This window comes from Pseudorasbora parva, chromosome 7 (assembly GCF_024679245.1).
Source record: "Pseudorasbora parva isolate DD20220531a chromosome 7, ASM2467924v1, whole genome shotgun sequence".
In the NCBI taxonomy this organism is placed as follows: Eukaryota; Metazoa; Chordata; class Actinopteri; order Cypriniformes; family Gobionidae; genus Pseudorasbora; species Pseudorasbora parva.
In genome coordinates this window covers 30,186,534-30,199,741 of record NC_090178.1, presented here as the reverse complement: position 1 = coordinate 30,199,741, position 13,208 = coordinate 30,186,534, and the positions used below count along the sequence as shown (strand labels likewise).

The 13,208-nt window shown below is 37.2% G+C and overlaps 1 protein-coding gene across 4 annotated transcripts; it reads left to right on the top strand.

The window, feature by feature from the left end:
* Window positions 1–2,471: 2,471 nt before the first annotated feature.
* upp1 (uridine phosphorylase 1) lies at window positions 2,472–11,817 on the top strand. 4 transcript variants are annotated; one of them, XM_067449731.1, is made up of 8 exons: window positions 2,472–2,632; window positions 2,777–2,827; window positions 3,238–3,349; window positions 3,445–3,603; window positions 4,740–4,854; window positions 5,026–5,235; window positions 5,331–5,477; window positions 11,015–11,817. In XM_067449731.1, exons 2-8 carry the CDS (start codon window positions 2,790–2,792, stop codon window positions 11,161–11,163), a joined length of 930 nt encoding a protein of 309 aa, XP_067305832.1. In that variant the 5' UTR covers window positions 2,472–2,632; window positions 2,777–2,789; the 3' UTR covers window positions 11,164–11,817. The 4 variants fall into 4 exon arrangements, with proteins under 4 accessions (XP_067305832.1, XP_067305830.1, XP_067305831.1 ...); XM_067449729.1 differs by having other exon boundaries at window positions 2,736–2,827; XM_067449730.1 differs by having other exon boundaries at window positions 2,718–2,827.
* Window positions 11,818–13,208: the final 1,391 nt, after the last annotated feature.

Sequence of the window (13,208 nt, the reverse complement as noted above, 5' to 3'; positions counted from 1 at the left end):
ACACCTGTCTCTAACTTTACTCTTAAACTGACCCATACCACCACATCTGGCCCTAACTTTACCCTTAAACTGACCCATACCACCACACCTGTCCCTAATTTTACCCTTAAACTGACCCATACCACCACACCTGTCTCTAACTTTACCCTTAAACTGACCCATACCACCACACCTGTCCCTAACTTTACCCTTAAACTGACCCATACCACCACACCTGTCCCTAACTTTACCCTTAAACTGACCCATACCACCACACCTGTGTCTAACTTTACCCATAAACTTACCCATACCACCACACCTGTGTCTAACTTTACCCTTAAACTTACCCATACTACCACACCTGTCTCTCACTTTACCCTTAAACTGACCCATACCACCACACCTGTCCCTAACTCTACCCTTAAACTTACCCATACCACCACACCTGTCTCCAACTTTACTCTTAAACTTACCCATACCACCACACCTGTCTCTAACTTTACCCTTAAACTGACCCATACCAACACACCTGTCCCTAACTTTACTCTTAAACTGACCCATACCACCACACCTGTCCCTAACTTTACTCTTAAACTGACCCATACCACCACACCTGTCTCTAACTTTACTCTTAAACTGACCCATACCACCACATCTGTCCCTAACTTTACCCTTAAACTGACCCATACCACCACACCTGTCTTTAACTTTACTCTTAAACTTACCCATACCACCACACCTGTCCCTAACTTTACTCTTAAACTGACCCATACCACCACACCTGTCTCTAACTTTACTCTTAAACTGACCCATACCACCACATCTGTCCCTAACTTTACCCTTAAACTGACCCATACCAACACACCTGTCCCTAACTTTACTCTTAAACTGACCCATACCACCACACCTGTCCCTAACTTTACCCTTAAACTGACCCATACCACCACACCTGTCCCTAACTTTACCCTTAAACTTACCCATACCACCACACCTGTCCCTAACTTTACTCTTAAACTGACCCATACCACCACACCTGTCCCTAACTTTACTCTTAAACTGACCCATACCACCACACCTGTCCCTAACTTTACTCTTAAACTGACCCATACCACCACACCTGTCCCTAACTTTACTCTTAAACTGACCCATACCACCACATCTGTCCCTAACTTTACCCTTAAACTGGCCCATACCACTACACCTGTCCCTAACTTTACCCTTAAACTGACCCATACCACTACACCTGTCCCTAACTTTACCCTTAAACTGACCCATACCACCACACCTGTCCCTAACTTTACCCTTAAACTTACCCATACCACCACACCTGTCCCTAACTTTACTCTTAAACTGACCCATACCACCACATCTGTCCCTAACTTTACTCTTAAACTGACCCATACCACCACACCTGTCCCTAACTTTACTCTTAAACTGACCCATACCACCACACCTGTCCCTGACTTTACCCATATCCCACCTCAATGTTAGCAAAAGTGTTTTGCAATGCAAAACGGACACAATAAGTACATATTTATTTATGTAAGTACATAGCAGTCAAGGTCACCTCATATAAAGGGGGCCAAACTTTTAAACAACCAACTGTGTGATCAGTGATGAATTATGTTTTCCTTTTGATATTGTTATCGATATTTGTTTTTACAGAACAACTCTTTGTGTAAGAACTTTTTAGATGAAAATATTTTCTCAGAGAGAAAACATACATTTCAGAGCTTCAGAACTTATCAGTGAGGGAAAGTGACATAATTTCCTGTATCTTACATGGTTGTGAGAGATGATTCTACCATTTTAAAGGCACAGTATGATACAGTAACAGAATTGAAGCAAGATTTATAGACCTTATAGTATAAAAGTTATTTTTAAACAATTGAATGATTATTATGGGCTTTAATAGATAAATTAAATGAAAAATTACCAAAAGAAAAGTTAAATTAAATATTTTGATTGCACGGGGATGAAGCTGTGGAGAAATAAACGACATTGGACAAAAAGAAATAATGATTTTTCAGCTAAATATATTATGCCCTGTAATATCTTGTGATCCATGACCATTTAATAACAAATGATCTATCTATCTATCTATCTATCTATCTATCTATCTATCTATCTATCTATCTATCTATCTATCTATCTATCTATCTATCTATCTATCTATCTATCTATCTATCTATCTATCTATCTATCTATCTATCTATCTATCTATCTATCTATCTATCTATCTATCTATCTATCTATCTATCTAAATAAATAAATAAATAAATAAATAAAAAAAAATAATGTGATTTCAGGTTATTTAAGCAATTACGACAGTGTTCATGAATGAAAAAGTAGCCATAAGTTATTTATGACGTCAGTAACCAGCCCATGGAAATGAGTCCCCTCCCTTATCCCGATCGTTGCTATGAAGGACTTCTAAACTATCCAATCCGCTGCTTCAGCTAGCTCATCCTGCCGCAGGAGGCGGGGTTTGGAGGGAAAAAAAAAACACTATTCTTGTCAAGCGGTGCCGTCACGTACACCGGCATAGTTAGCCGGATGTTTTACAGCAACTGACAGAAACTGACGGTATTTTATGAAGTGACCTTGCTGGCCGACCGGACACTGAATCAAGAGGCGTTATAAACATTTCACGGTAACGTAACGAACGAGCTTCATTGAGAGGCGTATTTCTTTTTGGAATGCTGTTTAACGTTAATCCATTTTATTGTCCGATAAAGTATTCTGCATACATTTAGTTGTTAGACCAGGCGATTTTACGCTGATATCTCCATCTCAGAAGGAAACTGAAAATGCCGCTGGACGAAGAGGAGAATGGGGCATGCGATAGGTACGAATGAAAAGAACATGATATTGTATTCATTTATTTATTACCTCATTCTCTATTATAAGTGCATTTAATTATTGTTTGATATGTCATTCAGTGATTTATGTAAAGATTTCATATTTGTAACACAACTTAAAAGCATCGTATAGCGCACTGGATAAATGACAAATGTTGTTCCCTAAGAAAAAGTTTAATTCAGTTAACGTTATATGATAAGCGATACTAAACGGAAATGATTTTCCTTACAGCGTCCTTCTCACGACCCCTGGGTCACATAGTCCTGACTGACTGTTATTACGTTATAGTGTGTTGTTAAAGTGTTACATTAACAGTTATCGTAACACAAGGGAGAATAACCAACAGCTATGCGGTGGGTGTCATATGACTATCAAACTTGTATTTTCCCTGAATAGGTCAATATATGTGAACAATCCCCATTTAGACTCCATGAAAGATGACATCCTTTACCATTTTAACCTGGGAACATCCACTCACGACTTAGCAGCGATGTTTGGAGATGTCAAAGTAAATTTTAATTCACTAACATTTCACACTAAAACATGACTCCTTCATAATTATCTTGGTCTTTCTAACTCACTTGGTTGTACTTTTTGTCTCAGTTTGTGTGCGTAGGGGGAAGTGCATGGAGGATGAAGTCTTTCACTGAATACATTGCCAAAGAACTGGGGCTTTCAGACCCCAATGCAGAATATCCAAATATATGTGCAGGAACCGATCGCTACGCCATGTACAAAATTGGACCTGTGCTGTCTGTCAGTGTGAGTGAATATGTACAGTACTATTCCAAAAGTTTGGGGTCAATAAGATTTGTATTTATTATTCAGCAAGGATGCGTTAAAGGGATAGTTCACCTAAAAATAAAATTCTATCATTAATTACTCACCCTCATGTTGTTCTAAAACCGTAAGACTTTTGTTCATCTTTGGAACACAAATGAAAATCTTATTGATGAAATCTGAGAGCTTTCTGTCCTTCCATTGACAGCTGCGCAACTACCACTATGACACTTCAAAAAGTTCATAAAGAGATCGTAAAAAGAATACATATGAAATTGAGCGATTTAGTCTAAATTCTCTGAGGAGACACAGTCACTTATATGACGAACAGATCCACATACAAACATTCATCAACGCACACCTCAGTTATGATAAACGGAAGCTCAAGCATGTTTGCTTGATGTGCGAGAACCAATGTTCATTCTCGTGTTTTACGCAGCACATTTGAGCTTTCTCAAGAACCAATGAGGGTTGTTCTCGCAAATCAAGCAGGTTCGGTTTTAGCTTCTGTTTATGTTTGCCAGTTTTAATATGTAAATAAAAGCCGAAATGAAATCTGTTCATCTTATAAAGCTGTCAAGTCTCTTCAGAAAATGAGTACTATTTGAAGCATCAATGCGTAAGTTGCTTAGCAGTCTATGGAGGGACAGAAAGCTGTCAGATTTCATCAAAATTATCTTCATTTGTGTTCTGATGATGAACGAAGGTCTTAAAAATGTTTTCTATTTCTTATAAATGCTGTTCTTTACTATTCATCAAAGAATCCTGAAAACCAAAAAAACAATCACAGTTTCCACAAAAATGTTAAGATGTTTTCATCTGTGATGATAGTAAGGATCATCACAGATGATTTGTAACACCAAATCATCATATAAGAATGATTTCTGAAGGATTGTCAAACTAAGTATGTTTATATGCACTAATTTTAATCAGAATGAGCATACACAAGATCTGACTGAGAAATAAAAAAAAATCTTCTTTTTTCCCCTCCTGTTGACTGGTTATTTCAGGTTTACACCATCCCGTTCATTCAGATCGTATTTTAATTTAGATCAAGCTCACGTCATTGAAAATAAAGTTTGTCTGAATATGAACCTTGAATATTCTCTGTGTTCTAGCATGGCATGGGCATCCCATCAATCTCTATAATGTTGCATGAGCTTATCAAGCTCCTGTACCATGCCCGCTGCACTGATGTCACCGTGGTGCGCATCGGAACATCAGGTGGAATAGGTACACTGCTTTTACAATTGAATTGCTTAATCAAAAACGGGTGTTCCCATGCTTTCAAAATCAGGTCTAACCGCACACTCACCCTGGTGTTGTAAACCACATGTTTTTTGTGAATCATTTCCTGCATCTCAGAGTTGCCTTGGTGCTGTTTTCCTGTCTGTCTTTTGTCAGGGTTAAAGCCAGGGACTGTGGTGATTACCAAACAGTCGGTGGATTCTGTGTTTCAGCCTCGACTTGAGCAGATCATCCTGGGTAAACCAGTGGTCAGGTGCACAGAGCTCGATGGGGAACTTGCAGAGGAGCTGCTTCAGTGTGGCAAAGAACTTGCAGAGTTTGAGACTGTCATTGGTAACACCATGTGCACCCTTGACTTCTATGAAGGTAGACATCTTTTTAAATACACTCTTAAGAATAATAGTATGCTATAATCTTTTTGCACAGAGTTTTCTGTATTTGAAAGCACTGTATTTGTACAGGTCAAGCACGGCTGGATGGGGCTTTCTGCTCTTACAGTGAAGAAGATAAACAGAACTATCTTGCTGAAGCCTATGCAGCTGGGGTTCGTAACATAGAGATGGAGTCATCTGTGTTTGCGGCCATGTGCAAACTGAGCAATCTTCGAGGTATGTCATTTTTTTAACACGTCATATCTATCTACGTCAAGTTAATGAGTAATACTTGCATAAGTGTGTGTAATTCAGTTGGTTGTTCATACAAATGGCCGTTTATGCATTTGAAATGGGTGCTAGAGGTTTATGATCTTTTATTGCAGTTAGTCTGTTTGAGCTGACTTGGGATTGACCTCTTTAAATGGTTAGACATTAAAGGGTTAGTTCAGCCGAAAAATTTAAATGATCCCATAATGTATTCACCCTTGAGCCACCCTAGATGTATATTGCTTTCTTCTTTCAGCCAAACACAACTGGAGTTATAATAAGAAATATATAGCTTCCAAGCTTATAATGGGAGTGAATGGTACCTTTTTTGTTAAGCCCAAAAAGTGCATCCATTCATCATAAAATAATTTCTAATTCATTCATAAAGGCCTTCTAAAGCGAAGCAATGTGTTTTTGTAAGAAAAATATCCATATTTATAACTTAAACTATAATCACTGTAAACTATAATCACTGGCTTCCCATAAAGGCCATACGCGAGTCGAGTTCCGGTGGAAGAGTGACCAATGCGTGATGTATTGACGAACACTGGTCTCAAATTGGTCTGAAACTGAAAACTGGTCTAAACGAAAATTTAAATAAAAAGAAATGTCGATGCACTGCAAAAAATGCTTTTCTTACCAAGGTTATTATAGTTTTGCTTTTTTAAATTAGTTTTTATTTTATTATCGTTTTCAATTTTGCTACAAATTTCAGTTTAGTTTTAGTTAGTTTTACAAATGGTTTTGCTAGTTTTAGTTTAGTTTTTATTTTGCAAATACATTTCTATTTAGTTTTTATTTATTTAGTTTCAGTTTTAGTTTTAGTAATTATAGTTTAGCAGAGTTACCATAATGAAGTGTAGAGACCAAATCAAGGTTTTTAATTTCAGCAAAGTTTAATTAACAGATCAGAGTTTAATCTTACTAAACATCCTTAAGTGAAATAACTTGATAAACGAGCATTATTGTTTAAACCCAGGGCGGTCTTACAAAACATGCATAAAGTTGGGTCTTCACCTTTGAGCAAAAAAGCTTGAGTCAAACTATGACCTATACAGGATCTATCTTAAAGAACAAAATAGATGCAATGTAAAATATAAAAGTAAAAATTATAAATTCCAGACAAACTCACTCATAACAGATGAAATATTGTTAAACAATTAAAAGCTTATTTTAATTTCTTCAGTAGTACAATGTAGGCTAGCAGTGTCTACACACTGTTTTGCTCTGTGTGTGTGTGTGTGTGTGTGTGTGTGTGTGTGTGTGTGTGTGTGTGTGTGTGTGTGTGTGTGTGTGTGTGTGTGTGTGTGTGTGTGTGTGTGTGTGTGTGTGTGTACATGTTTTTCTAGCCTGGTGAGGACTTCAAACTGAATGCACACAGACTCATAGGGACTCGTGTCACCGTAGGGACCTAAATTGAGGTCCCCATGGGTACAAAAGCTTATAAATCATACAGAATGAGTTCTTTTGAAAATGTAAAAATGTAGAAAGTTTCCTGTGATGGGTAGGTTTAGGGGAAGGGGCAGTGTAGGGGGATAGAATATATGGTTTGTTTGGTATAAAAACCGTCTATATGGCAAGTCCCCACAAAGATAGCGCACCAGACGTGTGTGTGTGTGTGTGTGTGTTTGTTGTGCTATAATTGTAAAGGGGACCAATGTCCTCACTTATCTAGTAAAATATTATGATAACTGACTAGTGAGGACATTTGACTGGTCCTCACTAGTTAAAAAGGCTTATAAATCGGCCAAAACATGTTTTTATTTAAATCTATTGTTTTGCACGTTCTTGGGATGGGTAGGTTTAGGGATAGGGATTGGGTTAGGAGATATAAAATATCATTAACCTGATATAAAATCAATGGAAGTCCATGCAATGTCCTCACTTATATAGTGAAACAAACCTGTGTGTGTGTGTGTCCTGGCATTCCCTACTTTGTGGGGAAATGTCTCCACACAGATAATAATATTATTATTAGTAAATGATTATGATAACACCTTTGAGCCTGTCAATATTATGCAAACATGAAATCTCAAACGCACAGTAGGCTAGTAACGTTATTTGCTAATATAGTTGCTGACTTTTGCGCCTGCGTCTCTCGTCACGTAAGAAACGGCATTCTAAAACAGTGAGCTTAAGTTAAAAGAAGTTCAACGTGCATCTCATTACCTTGTGTTATTTCCCCTTTCACTGCCACGGACGCATTGATTCTTTGTGAACTCCCGTTTAGGACTGGCGATGTGTTGCCTGTCTGCACGCGTCCGTCAGGACAGCGGTTAATCTCCTCAGATCACTTGACGCGCAGTAGCGCAATAGACACTCCCTCAGCTGCCACAGTCAGATTTTCCACCACATTAAAGAGAGCTTATTAACAACGAAAACGAATATTTATTTTTGCTAATTATTATTTTATTTCAGTTAGTTTTTTAGTAAGAGTAGTTAGTTTCGTTTAGTTTTAGTTTTTTATTTATTCAGATTTTTAAATTTTATTTCAGTTTACGAAAATGTTTTTTGACCAATAGTTTTAGTCTTAGTTTCAGTTTTCGTTTACGAAAATAACCTTGTTTCTTACTTAGTATTTTTGTCTTCTAGTCTGTTTCTAGTTTGTCTAGTTTCTAGTCTGTTTCTAGGCAAAATATCAAAACTATTCTTACATTAAGAAACATTTACTAGAAAAGTAAAAATTATTGTTGTGTTTTGGGAAAAAAGTCAAAATTAAGAGTTTTTTGCTTAAAATACAGTGCCTTGCGAAAGTATTCGGCCTCCTTGAACTTTGCGACCTTTTGCCACATTTCAGGCTTCAAACATAAAGATATAAAACTGTATTTTTTATGAAGAATCAACAACAAGTGGGACACAATCATGAAGTGGAATGAAATTTATTGGATATTTCAAACTTTTTTAACAAATCAAAAACTGAAAAATTGGGCGTGCAAAATTTTTCGGCCCCTTTACTTTCAGTGCAGCAAACTCTCTCCAGAAGTTCAGTGAGGATCTCTGAATGATCCAATGTTGACCTAAATGACTAATGATGATAAATAGAATCCACCTGTGTGTAATCAAGTCTCTGTATAAATGCACCTGCACTGTGATAGTCTCAGAGGTCAGTTTAAAGCGCAAAGAGCATCATGAAGAACAAGAAATAAATGGACTGCATTTATATAGCGCTTTCAACAGACCCTATGGCCATCCAAAGCGCTTTACATATTCTCACATTCACCCATTCATACATTCATTCATACACCGACGGCGGTGTCTGCCATGCAAGGTGGGGTAAGGTGTCTTGCTCATGGACACCTCGACACTTGGTCAGGTGGAACCGGGGATCGAACCACCAACCTTCCGGTTTGTAGACAACCTACATGAACCACTGAACCACTGCCGCCCACAGAACACACCAGGCAGGTCCGAGATACTGTTGTGGAGAAGTTTAAAGCCGGATTTGGATACAAAAAGATTTCCCAAGCTTTAAACATCTCAAGGAGCATTGTGATAGCGATAATATTGAAATGGACCACTGCAAATCTACCAAGACCTGGCCGTCCCTCTAAACTTTCAGCTCATACAAGGAGAAGACTGATCAGAGATGCAGCCAAGAGGCCCATGATCACTCTGGATGAACTGCAGAGATCTACAGCTGAGGTAGGAGACTCTGTCCAAAGGACAACAATCAGTCGTATACTGCACAAATCTGGCCTTTATGGAAGAGTGGCAAGAAGAAAACCATTTCTTAAAGATATCCATAAAAAGTGTTGTTTAAAGTTTGCCACAAGCCACCTGGGAGACACACCATACATGTGGAAGAAGAAGCTCTGATCAGATGAAACCAAAATGGAACTTTTTGGCAACAATGCAAAACGTTATGTTTGGTGTAAAAGCAACACAGCTCATCACTCTGAACACACCATCCCCACTGTCAAACATGGTGGTGGCAGCATCATGGTTTGGGCCTGCTTTTCTTCAGCAGCGACAGGGAAGATGGTTAAAATTGATGGGAAGATGGATGTAGCCAAATACAGGACCATTCTGGAAGAAAACCTGATGAAGTCTGCAAAAGACCTGAGACTGGGACGGAGATTTGTCTTCCAACAAGACAATGATCCAAAACATAAATCCAAAATCCAAAATGCCTCATGGAATGGTTAAAAAATAAACATATCCAGGTGTTAGAATGTCCAAGTCAAAGTCCAGTCCTGAATCCAATCGAGAATCTGTGGAAAGAACTGAAAACTGTTGTTCACAAACACTCTCCATCCAACCTCACTGACCTCGAGCTGTTCTGCAAGGAGAAATGGGCAAAAATTTCAGTCTCTCGATGTGCAAAACTGATAGAGACATACCCCAAGCGACTTACAGCTGTAATCGCAGCAAAAGGTGGCGCTACAAAGTATTAACTTAAGGAGGCCGTATAATTTTGCACGCCCAATTTTTCATTTTTTGATTTGTTAAAAAAGTTTGAAATATCCAATAATTTTGTTTCCACTTCATGATTGTGTCCCACTTGTTGTTGATTATTCACAAAAAATTACAGTTTCATATCATTATGTTTGAAGCCTGAAATGTGGCGAAAGGTCACAAAGTTCAAGGGGGCCGAATACTTTCGCAAGGCACTGTAAGATAAATAATCTGCTAATGGGGTAAGCAAAATAATCTTGTTTTCTGTTTGAATTAAGATTACGTTTCTTACCCCATTGGCAGATTATTTTGCTTATTTTAAGCAAAAACTCTCGTAATTTTTAGAGTTATTTTTTCCCAAAACAAGACAATTACCTTTGCTTGTCTAGTAAATACTTCTTGTTTTAATAATTTTTTGATGTTTGGACTATAAGACAAAAATACTAGGTAAGAAAAGCATATTTTTGCAGTGAGGAGTTTGAGTTTGTTGCCCAGCCCTATTTGTTTGAACCGCAAGAGCCGTCCACTTTCACCTAGTCTTCGCATAGCCAGACCTTCAGACTGACGGCAGAAGGTTTGGACTCTATCGCAGCTTTCATTGGTCAAGGACCGCTGAGAGTAACTTTAACCTAAGCTTATGCTACACCTATGTCCTACGTCATGCTTCAGCTCAGAGGTCACTCCTCAGCCGGAACTAGACTCACATACGACCGTTATTGGAAGCCAGTGATTTATAGTTTATAAAGTTATAAATAGGGATATTTTTCTTACAATAACAAATTTCTTCGCTTCAGAAGGTCTTCATTAACACCCTGGAGCCATATGGAATACTTTTATGATGGATGGATGCGCTTTTTTTGGCTTCAAAAAAGGTACCATTCCCTCCCATTATAAATCTCTGAAGAGCCAGGACATTTTTTAATATAACTCAGATTGTGTTTGGCGAAAGAAGACAGTCCTAGGTATAGGCCTTGGATGGCTTGAGGGCGAGTAAATTATTTGACAATTTTCATTTTTGGGTGAACTAACTCTTTAGGCCTACTAATGTTGTGTATTGCGGATGAGTTGAGATGTGATATACGAAGGATTTCCCCCCCCTTTATTTTCAGCTGCGGTTGTGTGTGTAGCACTACTGGACAGACTAAAAGGAGACCAGCTGACCAGCTCTCATGACGTCCTGAATAACTACCAGCAGCGCCCTCAGTCCCTGGTTGGACATTACATCAAAAAGAAGCTGAATGCCTCCAAGAAAAGCTAGTTCGCTACTGGCCAGAAAGCTTTCCCAGCAAACTTTCAGAACAGTCCTGAGGTGAAGGTAGGGAACAGTATAGTGTAGTTTTAATTAGGACAATGATTATATTAATATATGGTAAAAAACAAAGCTCTTATAAATTTTATTAAAAAATGACCAAAGTAACAGAAATATCTTAATTGTTTTTACACTAACAAGCACATGCAAATTCATGCCTTGAATGTAATAGCTTAATTTACTTGTTTTAAAATAATAATTGGCACATTATGTTCTAGACCGTATGATTTGTTTTAAATACCAGCTATTTATTTTTGTTTTAAAGTGCGCTGTATTTAAACTACTCCTGATGAAGTAGTTGTGTAAAAGGGAATGATGCTTTAGAAATGAGAGGAGAACTAAGCAGTTGTAGCACTAGTTAAATTAGAAGGGTCCAAAGAGCATTTTTTAATAAGAGTAAATCTCTTGCTTATTTTTGTCACTGTATGGTCGTTACAAACAAAATTGTAACAGTTGTAACAATTACAAATTGTTTGTAAAATTCTACTGTAATGATCACAATCGTCTTAATGAGAAATATTGAGCAATATTTAAGTTTCTATTGTTTAACATCTAATGTTATTTTAATTATGTCACTGAATGTTTTGTTATACAGAATTCTGAGAAATAAAACAAAGAATAAATAATTTAATAAATTGTATGAAGTTAATTTCTCATGTTAAATAAATGCAGAAAAACAAGTGTCAACAGTGTGACAACATCATTATGCACATCAAAGTCCATTAAGACTTTGAAAATGTAATTGAGAAAATTAAAAGAAACTTCTCCTCAAAGTTTCCTCAACAGCAATTATCTTAATATGTAGTTTTTTGCGACATATTTACTAGGTATGCATCAATGTGAAAATTGTGGCCGGTATGATAACCAATAATTCTTCATATTTCAAAGCCGATAACTGGTAGGTACATTAAACAATAAATCTAATTTCACATTTAGGGATGCACCGATATTACATTTTTTGGCCGATAAACGATAATTCTTTATATTTGAAAGCTGGTGACCAATATATTGGCTGATAAAACAAAATCCAAATTTTGAGAGCCTGATTACAAAAAGCCATGTCCCAGCCACACAATGATTCCAATCTTATTTTCAAAACTATTGGAATCAGCGTCCAGGAGTCTCATCTCCTGTTCCCTTTAAATGTCAGTTGCCCTTGTGCCATGGCAGATCGACTATTTACATGACGGAATTTGTAAGCAATAAGTCTGAACACCAGGGGCCCGTTCTTCGTACGTCGCTAACTCAGCTGGATTTGACTGTTGATGATTTGGCTTGATCTCGGATTGTTTGGTTCTTCGAAGCTCATCCTGGGCTATGCTGTCATAGAAACAAGTCTGTTAGCTTAAACCTGCTCGGGAGCAGGCTTATTTCATGTAAACAGGATTAGATTGCATCTTGAGGTGATACTTAAAATCTGTCCCAGCCACTAAAACTTTATTACAAGACTTCATTACTGAACCAGGGGCAATAATACTTTAAAATAATAATAAATATAAAAGTTTATTTGAAAATATGTTACTGTTGTGTAAAATTTCTGTATAATACTTTAGACACAGTCACTTGATTGAGAGATTTATTTGTGAATTGTGATGGAATAATTACTTTATAGTTGTATTGGAGGTTTACACACATTGTGCAGTTAATCTGCGTCATGCATTAATTTGAGTGATGACGAATATTATGGGAGTGGCTTAAGGCAGCGCAAGAGATGCAGATCATTTGAGCTTGACTGTTAAGAAACTTTAATGCATATTGTCACATAACAAATCTGCTTCAAATTGAATTAAAAATGAAATTACAACATTAAAATAAAAATGTAAAGTGCGTACAAATATTATAAAATCGTGAAAATAAATAATTGGGAATCATGTTCATCAAAACTGCACATTTAATTTATCTAACTTTTATGTTGGTTTGGTCGTTTGTCTGTTTCCTTATAAAGGTCCAGAAATTTGTGTTTTTTCTTCTTCTTTTTTCTTTGACAAGTTTTT